Here is a 15,818-nt window from a genome sequence, read left to right on the forward strand (position 1 = left end):
TCATAGCGTGGTGAATGTGCAGGTCACAACTTGTCCACCAGAGCGTTTTGGAGTTGCTGAATTGTGTATTTGATGAGTTTGATGAGGGAAACCAAGAAATCCCATGAGCCTCCGTAGCGTAACTCTGAGCAGCTTGCGGCTCTGCTCCGCTGTTCTAAAAATAGTTTGCACCGACAATTAAAGGTTAATGAACCTACTGCTATGACTATAGGGATTATGGCAATGGGCCAATTTGCCAAAAATGTTGAACTATCCCTTTAAAATCAGGAACTAAACAAAAGATGACTACAAAAGCAAACTCATATAATGACGCTTCCTAAGATATATCATTTGTCATGTTTTCTGATGCTGCAGGATCAGGTCTCTCCCAAAGGCACAAGTGCTAAAGAGTAGATTTTCCATTACGGCCACGCTGTCATTAGACATAAAACACAGTGTCAATAAATGTTGAGCTTCTGTTTCAGCGCCACTCCTAATTCCAGGCATACAGAGTCCACAGCTGAACAAAATGTGTACGTTCGACATCAAAGCCAGCTGGCCCGCTGTACTGACCAAGACCCTGACAAACCTATCCGACAGCTGCGTCAGATGGTGAGAGGCACACACGGGAGCAAATTCAGACTATCTGCTATATTTAGGTCAATATAAGCAAGGGCAGTTTAGTCTGCTGGGCAAACTGCATCATGACGACACTATAGTTCTTCTTACAGTCCCCAGACACACACTGATGGACCATCAATAACACGCCGATACTTAACGATATCAGATACCATTATCCGTCAATGCATTGCAAACAGACAAATGTGAATATCATCCCCTTGCTCGTTGAAAACATCCCACCAGGCGTCATTTCCTCCTTTTAAATACAGGTGGGGTGAAGGCCATTGAAGCATGTCATCAGTCATCGCTGCAACAAGACACCAACATTCACATCCAAACACCGGTGCTGCACTAAAACCAGCGCCGTTTGAAGTGGGCACATTAGTTGTAACGCTGCAGAAAGATCTGACAATTTGTTACACATGTCTTCTGAACATCAGGCGTGACTCCGTTTGCAGCGACAATCGTCACTCAACGCGTCGGTAAATCCATCAGTGAGGCTTGAACTTTTAACAGGACTTGAATGGGGCTTTTGTGCATTGCACGACGTACATATATACACTTCATCAATGTGTACAGACTGTTATGCAGTGGGAGGCTGTTAAGCTATAATTATTTTTTTTACTTTGCACTTCTATTACACACACTGCATAACAAACTTCTCCTGGGATACAGCGCATGACACATGAAATGAAAACAAAAATACCATTATTCATGATTAATCTGGTTCTCCAGTAATTTTGTCACCGTAACCACAAACTGCAGCTTGTTTATTGACACTTGGGATAAATGTTGCAGTTCATAATTCACCCAGAGCCTCCCATGTGCTTCTCAGTGACGACAGAAGTGATCTAATGTGCTTTCCTTTATGTGCATCAGCTTTTCTCTTCTGCACGTGATGCAAACATGATGTAAAAACCAGTCAGCACTGCAAGAGAGCTGTAATGGCCCCTCTTTAAATAAGATTAGCTTTCCCTGTATTCAGGATTTAACCAATAACACAAATGAGAAGGGGAAAAAACTAACATGAAGTGCTCGCTTTTGTCCACAAACCAAAGAGATACTCAGTTTACTGTCATAAAGGAACAAAGAAACCAGAAATATTCACATTTAAGAAGCTGAAATCAGAGAATTTTGACTTTTTCTTCAATTATTCTATTATTAAAATAGTTGACGATTAATTCAATAATCGATTATTGTGCGATTAATTGTTGCAGATCTATTTCACATTAGAAAGAAACCATCAATTCGCTGCAAATAATAATAAATCTACTCACTGTCACTGCACGATATAGAGGTGATCTCTTATCACTTAGCACTAATCTGCATCTGCATCCCTTATGTGTCTGTTGCCGTCAGGTGAGGGCGCTCTCGTCTCGTCGTGACCTGTGTCGACACTGAACGTTTCACCTCGACAGACTTTTACCTCTCCTACTTTGACTCACGAGGTCTTGAGTACAAGTCCTGTAATTGTCAACATTTACTCAGGGGGGGTGATGCAAGACTTGGAAAGAGCACGAGCGAAAGATCAGGAGGACGAGATGAGAACAGCGTCAACACAAATGTCAGTCACACTTGCCAGGTGGGAAACGTGAGACTCAGGCCTCAATCCTCAATCTCACCTGTCTGCTCTTCTGACCCTCGTCTCAAAAACACAGACACATTACCTCAGGTTTGTCCTTTTCTAAATTATATTTTATCATCAGACATGGACAGTCATGTTGCGTTAAAAACAACCCACTGAGTCGTCTCAACAACACAACCCGATTCAAATCACTGGAGCTTGTAGTTAGCAAGACTGTTACTAGAGTGATGGAGGCTCGAAGATTAAAGGGATAGTTCAACATTTTGGCAAATTGGCCCATTGCCATAATCGCTATAGTCATAGCAGTAGGTTTGTTACCTTTATTTGTCGGTGTAAGCTGTTTTTAGAACGGAGGAGCGGAGCGGCAGGCTGTTCAGAGCTACACTATGGAGGCTAATGGAATTTCTTGGTTTCCCTCATCAAACTCATCAAATACAAAATCCCAAAACTCCAAAACGCTTTCGTGGACAAGTTGTGAGCTGCACAACCACCACGCTATGAGATAATAATAGAACGTTACGAGACAGAGTTGTTTTAGAGGTAAATTCATGCAAAACCGCTGATGCGCGTTGCGTTCAGGGACAGTTTTTCAGCAAGCAGACTCTGTATTTACCTCGAAAACGGCTCCGTTTCGTAACGTTCCATTATTATCTCATAGCGTGGTGATTGTGCAGGTCACAACTTGTCCACGAAAGCGTTTTGGAGTTTTGGGATTTTGTATTTGATGAGTTTGATGAGGGAAACCAAGAAATTCCATTAGCCTCCATAGTGTAGCTCTGAACAGCCTGCCGCTCCGCTCCTCCGTTCTAAAAACAGCTTACACCGACAAATAAAGGTAACGAACCTACTGCTATGACTATAGCGATTATGGCAATGGGCCAATTTGCCAAAATGTTGAACTATCCCTTTAAGAAATACATTTAGGAATAAGACTAAAAGAATGAGACCAGTTTGCTATAATTGGTATCAACCAGGCGTTTCCATGTTATTCCCCTGATGAGGTCGACTCCACACACATCTAACTAAACGACTACCCTGCATGACCCGAGTAGTGCAGTAACACGTTTGTGCCAAGAGAGGGGGCTGCTGCTTTAAATATGAACCACGAACGAACACCCAGTGCAGAGCAGTGGTGGGATAGCAGTCCCACACACACACACAGCCTGTGAGTAGCTGCAGAAGGATCATAAAGGATCAGTTCACTGCAATTACACAACTGTGCACCCATGTGTAGAGGGGGTGGTGAATCATGAAGCCGTGCAAATAGTTTTGATTTTTATATGTCCAAGTTTTGTGACATCATCACCTCTCTTTCAGCTTTTGGCCTCCACACAAAGAGTCCAACACATTTTTAACAACAACAATAAAAGCAACAACAGACAGAGTGTTTCTGTAACTCTGGATAAACGAGGTAAAGGTCTACTTGTTCCAGCCAAAACGGCTCGACAAACAACAGCTGTGCTTACCTTCTTGTTGGAAGAGCTTTGGTGTGTACAACCCGAGTCCAGGTTGTTATTGGGGGCAGACACATTGTTCCTGAGAGAGGGAGACCGCAGCCCTTCCTCCCCTTCGCCTTCCTCCTCCTCTTCCTCCTCCCTCCCGCTCTCCACCGAATGTTCAAAGTCATCACTGTCTTGGTCCATCTCCTCCTCGTCCTCGTCCTCCTCCTCTTCCTCCTCCCTCTCCTCTTCCTCCCTGCCCTGCTCCTCCCCTCCCTCTGTCCTCTCCTCCGCCTCCTCCTCCTCCTGGTGGCCGCCGCTGCTGCTGTTGTTGTTCTCCTCCTCTTCCTCCTCCTCCTCGTCCTCCTCGCCCAGCGGCTGGCCTCGCAGTCGTCTCTGCTCCGACTCCCACATCCATCGGGCGCCTTTCTCCCCTCCGTTCACTTCGTTTGGCAGGCCGTCCTCATCTTCTTCCCCTTCCTCCTCTCCGCGAGGGCCGTTGCTGGCTCCCGACTCGCTGGGCGCCCATGATTGTTCTCTCCCGCCGTCAACCTGCGACGCCTCAGGCTGTGACACAAAAAAAACAACAACATACAATGTATCTGAGGCAAATCTTAGAAATCTCATCTGTTGCACTTGTTGCAGTTTCTGTTGTGCAAATGTTTCAAAACTACAATTAATGACATTTCCACACGTTACCGAATGTCATCTATGGTCAAAACCGGAAGCCGGTTTTGCATTTCCGGTGGAATTTTACGTTTCTGTTTCCATGGTTTTCAGTCGTTGTCATAGTTGCGGTAAATGCATGGATCTATTAACGCTGGCTTTTAACACGTATGTCAATTTGTGTGATATCCATTGTAAAAAAGCTGGTGTGATGATCCATGCGTTTTACAGATTTTCATTGAAAAAAAAAAAAATCTATGCATTTACCTCGACTACCGAAACCATGGAAATGTAAACATAAAATTCCACCGGAAGAGCAAAACCGACTTAACGTTTTTTGGTTTTACATTTCACACGCTTCTGTATCTTCTTCTCATCTGGTTCTCACCCTCTGCTGCAGCTGCTCTTCCTCCTCTACTACCCGGTTCATGTGCTCATCCTCATCGCCCTCCTCTGCCGCCTGCTGGGGTGCCCGGGCCGTGGAGGAGGCGTTACCTCGCACTGCCGGACCCCCCGGCCCTCGACTCCGCCTGCTGCTGCTGCCCCCCGACAGCAGATCCTGGTTCATTTCCAAAAGCCAGCTTGCTACCTCCTGGACCTTCGCTAGGCTGTCTGAGGAGGAGAAGGGCTTGACATTCTGCAACACACACAAGAAAAAGAAAAGACAGAACACACACGGTTAGAATATGTTAATTGTTTTCAATGGTGTACCGCTTAGCGTGTGTTTGAGGTGCGACAAACACATGCTCAGCTGCAACAGAAAGCATGAATATCCCTCTTCATATTCTATTCTTTCCACTGAATTAAAACAATGGACATTAAACATTTGCTCTTGGAGACACTTGTGCCGCTCGGCAGCAGACAAGGAAAAAAAAGGTGGGAGTGATTGTGTTTGGCTTCAGATCACACGGCATTGGATGCTCTGCCTCGCATGCAGACGGACGGGCAGAATAGCCTTGAGAGCTGCTCGCGTTCCAGAAATCCAACAAAGCCAATAAACAAAGTCCAATCTGTCAAATACAAAAGCAAAGCACTGCATGGCACCAGGAGATTGTCCAACAATTGTCCTTTAAGATTTGTGTAGTCTACACGCTTTGGAGAAAAATGAAAGACATTTAAGTTTATCTTCTAAATCTGTTCTGTTGCTTCTGCTTTTGCATTTAAGGATGGCAAAACCTACCTATGTACTGAATAAACACACAAGTCACGTCGGCTTGTTTCAGAAAAATACCGCAAATTATATATGGAACTAAGGGATAGGCAAGCGGAGCTTTATCTACAATGAGACAGCTTCACCTTCTGACGCAGAGTCACAGATGCAGCAGTGCAGACAAGAAACCAACTCAGGCAACAGGACTAATCTGTGACCATCAAAGCATCAACTCTCGTGAGCCGAAGGTTCTCTCTCTCTCTCTCTCTCTCTGTCCGTATGTGCTCAGGATTTCACAAATGTTCAGTCAGTTTCACGTGGTGCTGCAAGATGACAATATGTGGCTGTGGCTGTGCTATTAGAAATGACACACTCAGACAAAGGTAAAAGTGAAGCAAAGAGCTGAGAGTGTGGGGAAGGAGACGACAAGCTGCGCAGAATAAACATCAGAAATGCTAATTAAAAAAAGGAAGAGACCACAGGCTGCCGTCACTGCTGGGAAACGCACTGATCTCAGGTTTTTTCTTTTCTCCAGATAATCAGACCTGAGATCAGCATATTGGCTGACACCGAGTATCAAGTCGATAACAGCCTTTATTTTCCATTGTACAACCTCTGTGTCAAGAACCAGTTCAAATTTCTTCAGTTCTAGTTACTGGATGTTGTATTACATACATGAATGTCCAGTTTTGAATTAAGTGTTAAAGGACTGTTTTAATTGATTTATCTAGAATTCAATTCCAAAGTTAATACACACCTTTAGTTGTTTTTGTTTTTTTTGCTACTTTAAATCAGAGAAGTTTCAGAGATTTATTTATAATGTACATTTCCAACAAGTCTTTTCATGAGCTGGTCGGAGTAAAAGTGGAGTTTCAAAAACAATAGTCTCAGAGAGGTGCAACCTCTTAGTAAGCGCTTTGTCTTCTTTACTTTGATCTGGTTCTGTTTAGTAACTTTTTTTAAAAATCAGGGCTTTCTGAAACTGTACAGTTTGATTTCAACCACAGAGTATACTTCTGGCTCAACGCTTATGTAAATAAACATAGGTGGGATGTGTGACTCGTGGATCTGTCACATCCAAGTGGTAGTGGGTTGAGTGGGTAGCAACTCAAAAAGCCTTAAAGATAGAGCTGCTGCTGATTCGTCTTTAAGGCTTTTTGAGTATCAATGACTTCCACCAACACACGAGCAGCTGTAAGACCAGCTGTTAAAAATAAGTTTCTTTTTGCATCTGCAACAACTCTGTGGAAATGATTTGATGAATTTGTTAGAGCAAATGAATGAGGCATTCTGCAGGGTTATAAAAATATATATCAACTACAGACTGCTCTGCAGGCAGTGAAAACATCATAGTTGAACACACACTGTTTCCTTCCTGTCACATAAGTCTGCAAATGGTGATTTAGACCCAAATGATGGTCGCGCTGTCGATTCTTAAAGCGGACGACAGTAAAGAGAGAAAGATTTTTCAAACAGCCGTGAACAACAAGAGCCCAGATTTCCCAACCTAACAATTCATCAATTGCAATTTTTTTTATCTTTTATGATCAATCGATTGGTATGTGCGCTCATACTGATCAAACGCTGCATTAGAGAGAAAAGGGTTTTATTTTTGTACATAGTCTTGGATAATGTAGCCCTAAAATTAAAAAAAAAAAAAGGACACCAATGGGTCTTTTTCGAGGCCCACATGCAGTTTCTAGCTAATCTCGACTATGACAAATTCACAATCAGCGGCCTGCAGCTCCAAATCTGCTCACTACGCCACAATAAGAGATGAGAAAATAACGTACTTTTGTCTGTTTCTGTGCAAACCAACTGCTTTGACCTTGAGGGAAAAAGTCACTGGTCCCCTTTTGCAAGGCTTCTCCTCTTTGCTGTATAGTCCCAGTGCTGTTGTGGGAAGCATTAGCCCGATCTCAGATTGCACAGCCCCCCTTCCCCTCCCCTCCGCCCCCCCTCCCCTCGGGACTGCCAGTTCATTGCTGTGAGCCGAGGAGAGGAAGGCTATGAATAGCTAAAGTTGTCCCTGCCTTTTACCGGAACAAACTAAGGTTCCGTAATTAGTTTCCTTAGCGCGGCATGAATTTAGTTTGTTGTTATTGTTGTTCAAACAATTGTGAGCGGTGCAAACAGGCTGAGACAGACTGACGCACAATAATAATAAAAAAAAAAGGCATTTCGTCTCTGCTGATGAAATGAGACAGATGTTAAACTGATTCTTTGTGTGTGTGTTCTTGATCAAAACCAGTAAATACACCTAAAAAGAGATTTTTTTTAACCTAATTTTGTTATTATTCATCTTTATCCGAACAGCTCTGGTTGACACTTACAGTCTGTAATGTGTACAATTACACAAACTCTTCCTCCCCTCGAAGAATAACGCTTAAATTTATGTTTATTTCATGTGGTGAACCTATGGAAAAGATGAAATCCTACAGTGACACTTGTGGTGAACAAAGACTGTGTGCAATGGCCTTTACTGCTGCACCTACAAGTTTCATTCATCAGTCTCTATTCTTAGCCGCGCGAGCGCTGTGAAGTGGACAAAAATAGCTTTGGGAAACCGGGGAGGGGGCAGGTGTGAATGTGTCTCCTGGAGCAAACAGGTGACACAGGTGCCCAGGAGACAAACACAGGAAATAACTTGTTTTTTCTCTCTCTGCTTTCAAGTTATAGGATGATTAAGAGATCTAGAAGCTCCTTTGTACCTGCAGCCATCAGGCTTTTAAAGGGGAACTATGCAAGTCCGGTCGCTTTTTCTCTGTTTTGGTAGATGTTTTTCTCTACAGAGCTCCCCCTACAGTTTTAGAGTGCATTCACTGTCACAAAAACTCACCGCTTACCCTCCTCTTCTTCCCCCCTGGCCATGTGCAACAAAGCCAACGAGAAGGCAATCTGCGGAGCCATGTGGGTAACGTTAAGAGATTACAGATTACCGGGCGTCTGTGTGTCATCGTGCCGTAAAGCAGTCCATGTTTCTCACGAGACGAAATCTGGGGGTCTGAGGCGCTGATGATCTGCCAGACAAATGAATGAATTTCCCCTTTGGGAAGTAATAAAAAAAACATTGCTACAACTTTTTTATTTGAGAAATAAGGGGGCCAACACCTCCTGGAGTGAATGAGCATCTTAAGTTTTATCAACATCTTATTATGTTATAGAGGAGCGAATAATTAAAGCCACTCAAATCAAGATCAGTTTATTAACTTTGGAAAAAATGAGCTGTGTAACAACAGACCCACTGAGATTTACCCAACTCTGCCGCTCCCTTCAGTCTTACCGAACATTTTTACATCTTCCAGCTCATCGTTTTGGTTTTCCAGCCCACAAACTCCACTCCTTTCTATTTTTAGACAGAAAGCTCTGATAGACCCGCTGTACGGAAGGAGCTAGCTGCAGCAGCACACAGTGAAGCATTTAGCAATTAAAGAGCGAAGCATTTTCTGTCTCTGGCAACTTGTGAGGACAAACAAAGCTCAGAAAAGTGAATATACTGCACTTGTATCCAGTGGCCAAAACAAATGAATACTGATGCTGCTCTGCTTTCTGGATGCATAAAAAGGGTCGACTGTTTTACTAGAAGAAATAATGTTAATGGTGAATCTACAGCTTCATCCAACGCCTCAAAGTGGCAATAAATCAGTAAAAAAACAACTTAACAAAAAACAACTTGGTTTAAATCTGTTGTGCTGCTTAAATAAATAAAGTATCTGGCCTGTATTCCCTCCTTTTACTAACCAGTTTGTGCGATGCCAAGTTAGACATCATCTCCGTAATTGTGCCCTTAAGCAGTTTACTTTCAATGCTGCTCACTGGCCAAACCGTCCTTGTTTTTTTTCTTTTCTTTTCTTTTCTTAGGGATAATAAGTTCTGTGTAGACCTGCATTGATATTTGTGTGCCCAGCAGTCTGGCAGTGCAACATACACCCAGACAGTCCCTGGAGGAGCTGCTGCTGCTGCTGATGGGGGGGGGGGGGGGGGGGGGGGGGGGGGAATGTCTTCAGAGGGCTGTGCCAAGTTGGCACTTGACAGACAGCGCCACAGCTGTGGTAACACACAGACTTTTTTACTTCAGCCTTGTCCACACACACTCCACATGGGGCACTTCAGCAGGAGTGTCCCGCTCTTGGACACAGCTCTCTCTCTCTCTCTCTCTCTCTCTCTCTCTCTCTCCACACACACACAGGCTGAGGGATGCTAGGCAACAGGTATGCATTAACCTTTAAAAGGCAATCATCGGTGCAGCAGCAGCAGCTAACGCACCCGCTCCGCCTCACAGCTGTAAAAACGAACCCAAAAACACAAAGTCAGCAACACCACCGTTTATGAGCTACATAAAAATTGTGACATAATTGTTTTAAGACGCCGGCACGAAATTCTTTTCGGCGTTTTCACTCCTCTCGCTCTCTCCTGTGGCTGTCGCCCTCTCACAGACACACTCCCCTGCCCATCCAGAAAAGTCTCCGCCTGCATAACATAGGGGAGGGTGTGTGTGTGTGTGTGTGTGTGTGTGTGTGTGTGTGTGTGTGCGCGCATCTTGAGCAGAAGTAACAAGAGACAGCGTGAAAAAAGCGGAGCTCGTCATAAGTGAAGTGAAGCAGTAAGTAGATGTCAAGTCTCTGGATCACAGAGCGGTGAAGTATGAGCGTGTCTCTTTATACATCAAGAGGTGAAATCTTGCACTTATGAAGCTCTATGGAGGGGAAGATTGCAAAATATTGCTTGATCAACATTGCAAGATCACTTCTTATGGACCAAATCAGCCGTCCTCCCCTACGTCGAAACAACCTCTGTGTGCAATCACTGCTCATTTAAACTAAACCAGAAGCAGTCGGGGATACAATCGGATCCTAGCGAAGATGTTCTGTGCCAGATGTAAACAATAAAATTAAATTTGTTTTCGCAAAAAAAAAAACTATTTCTGGGTGTCCTACGCCAACAAGGCAGCAGTATCATATTGAGAAAGGCACAATTTCAGTATCACTCACAAGGCCTGGTCTAATAACACACCATTACACGTTTAGTAAAACCAGCTCTCAGAAAAGTGTAGTTCAATCATATGCAAAATGCTTTGTCGGTGGTCACAACTCATATCACAAACTAATTTAAGGTGTTCTTATCATTAAATACCTTAGTTCCTGATGCCTAAATGCTTGAAAATGTTTCATACAGAAACAAGGCTCAACTTTCTCTCCAATTAAAACTTGAATAAAGACAACACAACAAACTTAAAGCAGAAGTAAGCGATCCGGTTGTTTTGGCTAACTTCTTGTCAGCCGATGGAGTTAGCAGTCCCCGCCCTCGTCCCTACGTCACCACATTCACGCGCATCCCTTGGCTGCACACACAGAGAGGACCGCCCCTGTATGCCGTTCTCTCTCTTCATTGGATAAAGGTTGTAGGATACAAGGAAAGTTTTCTCCTCGGCTTACAGCAGAGCAGAGTGACTGACAGACCCGTGTTTCGGACCAAACACTCTATGTAAGTGATTGCCGTCGGAAGATATAACTATTTAAGACTTATATTAACACAAATATTCTGCTTACTTCTGCTTTAATGTTACATCTATTATTAAAGGATGGTTTTAAAAGGGGCATGCAGAGTCTCTTCTTAATCCATATAAAATAACCATTGCAAATCATTCAAGATTAAGAGTCCATCCACACGGATACGAGTTTAAGTGAATCCTCATAAGTTTCAGATTGTTTTGGTGTTTCGTCCAAACGGAAACAGTGTTTTTTGTTTTTTTTGGAAACAGGTCCCAGAGTGGGAAAATCTCAACCAACCAAAACGGATCTTTTGTAAAAAAAAAAAAAAAGATGATGTCATACTCCCCACCGCTCTAACCGGTAACCTCAGCCACACCGCCAGACGTCAACACTCTATGGACGTAACGTTACAACAACAACGCCTGTTAAATCATCAATGTTCCTCATGTTTGCACTGACACGACCCCCGATCAAAGTTTAATCGACTTATAATGTTTGAATACAGCGCGCAAGCTTTCCCTCTTCTTCTCTGTTTGTGGTGTCAATGTGTGGCAGCGTTACAGCACCACACACGCTCCATACAGGCCCGGCATATGTACTACAGCATTTTGAGTTTTTTGCAGATGCGTGTGTACGCAGATGTTTCTTGAAACGATTTCTTGTTTACGGAAAAGTTTTTCAAAACGAACAAGGAAAAAAAATCGTTTTGTGTGAAGCTCTGTTTCCCTGTGGATGAGGCCTAAAATTCTTGTGCGGACATGTTGTATTTACTGGTGGTGAGATCCTGGTGGGCGGCTACAGTGTGACAGTGATTTCCAGCTTTGAAAAGATAAAACCTAACTTAAAAAAAAAAGACAAAAAGGCGAATCTTTCGTGTCCAGGCTCCTGGATACAGCTGGCACATAAACCTTCTTCAGAATAAGGAGAGAAAATTAGCAGACTGAGCTGAAAACCGCCTAAATGGCAGCAATAAATCACACCAATGTGACCTTAATAGAACAGTGGGACAGCGTGGAGAAAATATTGGCTTTGCACAAGGCACATAGTAACAGATATAGATCGAGCAGGAGATGTATAGTGGCTCCGCTTGGATTCTCAAATATCAACAGTGGGATGTGAGTGGAGACTGAAAAAAGCAATTTGAAAGTGGAGAACAGATCCTCCATAGAATACCTGCCCCCCCCCCCCCTTAGAAACTGCAACTTGTGACACTAAAAGCAAACAAGAGTTAATGAGAATTTCGACTTTTGCAATTATGAATTCTTTTAGCCGTGAAATGCGATAAGAGGAACCAATTCCTGGAAGAAGAAAAAAAAAAGTCTGGTAAGCCTATAAATACTCTGCGCCTGTTCGAAATCTTTGTTCAATGCAGAGGCTATCAATCGATGGCTCTATTTCAAGCTGGTGCCCTGTGATGTCTCACAGGAAGAAAGTGAAACCTCAATCCCAGAGCTGTGTGATCAGGAGGGACAACGCTCTTCTTCTTCTTCCACATTCATTGTTACAGCGAGGCACTTCATCCTGTGACAAAGCTCTCTCAGAAAAAAAAAAACAATGACTTGGTAGTATCAGGCAGCAGCCCGATAATACCACAACATTTTCCTTTGTGGATTTCTATCATTACTCATGAGAGCATAAATCTTCTTGGAAACTTAGGAGGATCAATCTCTTTCTCTCCGCTGAAGGAACGGGCCAAATGCCAGGAGGAGACTCTGGAAAGGACTTTAAGAATCCCCCCGTCAGTCAGCGCCAGCCAAACATTAAAACAGCCATGTGCACAACGGGCAGCGAAACAAGAGGGAAACGTTAGAAGACACAGCCATGAGGCAGGAGCAAAGTCGCGCTCTCATTCACACAAGCACTCAGACACACACACACACACACACAATCTTGTTTGGCTTTTATTTGTTCCATTAGAAAATGCTTTTTCTCCAACTGAGGAGGGGCAGCAATCACTGTAAACCACAGGCAGACTGAACTGAAGGCATCCATTTAACTGACTGTTGCCGGCTGAAAGCAAGTCCACTGTTGTCAAGGCAGCAAAGACAGCCATTAAATCACCTGGTACCATTAAAGAATCAATTACTGCGCCGCTTTCCCTGGTAGCACAGTTCTTATACCTGAGAAATCGTTTCGGACAAACCAAGGAGGATAAAACAAGAGCGCTGCACTTCACACATAGGGCCTTGTGTGCTTCCTGCACTGCACTGCACTGCACTGCACGCAGGTGATAAGAGATGGAAATCATAATAATGTCTGATCGGGAGGCGTGAAGACAGCGGCGGTGGTGGTGTCACCGGGCGGTTGCTGCTGACAACACTGTTACCTTTGGTTGAGGTGGGCAGCCGGTGGCGAGTCGCTGCAGCTGCTCTGAAGTGCTGTGGCTGCAGGAGAGGAGATCTGAGCAGCACGCCGTGCGGCCCAGTCTCTTCATCAGAGAGGAGATGAAGCTGCAGCCACAGCCACACATCGATGTGCTCATTAGTAGCCTGGCTGTTTTCTCAGGTTGGAAGATGTGTGGAGGGTGGGAGAGGGGAAAAAAAAGAAAGAAAAGAAAAAAGAAAGAAAGAAAGAGACTTGCTGTAAAAACCGCAGCCACTTCCTGGTCCTTTTGCCGAATTGCCTTTAGTTTCCCCTCACAGCTGCTGATGGCTCCTCTGTGATGTATTCCACATGGTGCAGCTGGATCCACAGGTACGCCTCCGTCACCGGTTATCAGGTCGGTTTTTATCTTAAAGCCCAACGTCACACGGATGCCCGAGTCCGACGCTCACCTTAAAATCCACAGCGAGGGCACTTGAGTTGAGAAGTACAGTTTGTCGGTCCATTTCCCTCCTGATTGCTTCCCACTTACTTCCACTCCCCCTGTGCTGTGTCTCCTGTCTCTGAACAGACACACGCCTCCTTTGCTGTAGCTCCCCCTCCCTCCCTCCGTCCCCTGTCCCCCCGCCTTTTTTTGTTTTTTTTCCTTCCCTAAACTCACTCCCATCCACAAAAACACCTTGTCCTTATTTTGCAAATAACACACAGGATGCAGTGTGTGTGTCACTACTCCCGTACATCTCCTTCAATTTCCATCCGTCTCTCTCTCTCTCTCTCTCTCTACTCCCTCCACTGCCTTCGGCTGCTGTGCAATAAGGATGCTATCCCCGTCAACGCTACTGTCACCACCACCGCTGCAAGCCCCCCCCCACACACACACACACCCACCACCAGCAGCAGCAGCAGCTCCAGCACTAAGCCACTCAGACTGAGCTCCTCCAACTTGCCGATATAAGTGCCTCACTCATGACATCCAAGCTCCTAGTTTTACCGTTAATTGAGGAAGCAGCAGATAAAATGCAAGAAATCTAAGCCACTCTGAATGCACGAGGAGGGAGTGATTAGACGGATACAGTCAGGATGCAGTGTGGGGGGAGGGGTCCAGGGGTAAGCAGCATTTAGGAGACAATGAACGGAGCAGACGGGATTATTACGGTAATAATCCGTCACTGCAGTCAAGATGCTGCCGATGATTGCTGTAATAGTCGGTGAAATAAAACAGACACTTGTAAAGGCTGAGAAGCTTCATAATAAATAAAACCTTGAAAAGGAAAGTGGAAAATAAACTGCAGTTGTTGAGATGAGACCCATCACTGTGATTCCAAGGCTTTTTATCAGATTAACTAAATGGCGCATAATAAGTACAAACAGCTTTCATGTCTGGTTAGTCAATTTAAACATCTATAACTTCACTGCATCTTTTTCTTTCTTTTTTTTTTTAAAATCCCCCTGTTTGCTCCCCCAGCTCGTCGCAGACGTTTAACCTTAGGAGTGTAGTGTGATGATGAAGAGGGACGACATGATCATTCAGCGCAGAAGCTAATAGTTCCCAGAGCCGATGAAGTCAGGAGGCCTTGGGAGGGAGAGATAGTGAGTGAGAGTGGGAGTGGGAGGGGCCGTAATAATGGCAGAGCAAAGATAGCCATGACTGAAGCTGAGAATGGGCCCCCTCTGTTACAGCAGCCTGCTATTAATAGCTTGTACACAAAATAATGTCAAGTAGCTGTTCACCATCGTCGTCTCCCGTCACCACACCACTGACATTAAGACAGCAAAACAGGACAAACACTAAAGGTGACGCAGATGCTGCAAAAGCTTTAAAAATGACATCATATTGAGACTTTTAGCGCTGATTCCCAGTGTATTGTGGTTTAAAACTGAACTGATCAACAGTCAACGGATATTTTGTTTTCCAGTTAAAAAAAACTAAACATTCAATGGTCCCAGTTTCCAAAATTTGCTGCTCTGCTTTTGTCTCGTCAGCACCATTAAAAGTGTTTAAAAACTACGCCATTACAAGTACATATGCAACCCTGAGCCTGTGGAGATGTGATGGTATTAAAACAAAATCATTCAGTTGATTCACAGTAGACATCAGAGACTAAATAGCTCATGTAACATGGACTGTGTCGTCCCTCTAACAGGTCAAACGTCGTTCAGTTTATGCTCGGATGAAACGGAAGTTTTCATACTGTGATTTACGCTTCCCTAAGGAGCATGGCGGGGTTACAGTGAAAAACAAACTACAGTACTAGAGGGAATCTGTGGAGACAGACATATTTTTCTATTTCCTAGACAAATCTATCGTAGAAAATACCCGGCAGATTATTCGGAAGTGGTTCATTCATTGTAACCCTGTTGTGATTTAATACTTCTTTTGTGCCTACGGTTCCCATGCAGGATAATTATAGATTGATGCAGACAAATGATAGATCAATCTAATTCTACTGAAAGTGGCATTTTAGAGTTTAAACCTTTCTGGAAAAAATCCTACAAGCTCAAAGAGGATATTTTGGGGCGAGGAGAATTTACTCCCACAACAACGGCTGATGATTGGTGTTTCT

The 15,818-nt window shown here is 44.1% G+C and overlaps 1 protein-coding gene across 2 annotated transcripts in view; it reads right to left on the reverse strand.

Moving 5' to 3' along the window:
• Positions 1-15,818, reverse strand: part of fbxw7 (F-box and WD repeat domain containing 7) — a 123,810-nt gene that overhangs the window by 73,397 nt on the left and 34,595 nt on the right. The window contains exons 1-3 of one of the 2 annotated variants that reach the window (XM_083982869.1): positions 7,234-7,327; positions 4,679-4,927; positions 3,652-4,191 (exon numbers count right to left, since the gene is read on the reverse strand). In XM_083982869.1, the coding sequence (XP_083838995.1) occupies positions 3,652-4,191; positions 4,679-4,858 (720 nt within the window). In that variant the 5' untranslated portion in view covers positions 4,859-4,927; positions 7,234-7,327. Of the gene's footprint in view, positions 1-3,651; positions 4,192-4,678; positions 4,928-7,233; positions 7,328-15,818 lie in introns of those variants that run through there. The other variant, XM_083982868.1, reaches the window with a different exon arrangement.

This window comes from Trachurus trachurus (assembly GCF_905171665.1).
Source record: "Trachurus trachurus genome assembly, chromosome: 1".
NCBI lineage: Eukaryota > Metazoa > Chordata > Actinopteri > Carangiformes > Carangidae > Trachurus > Trachurus trachurus.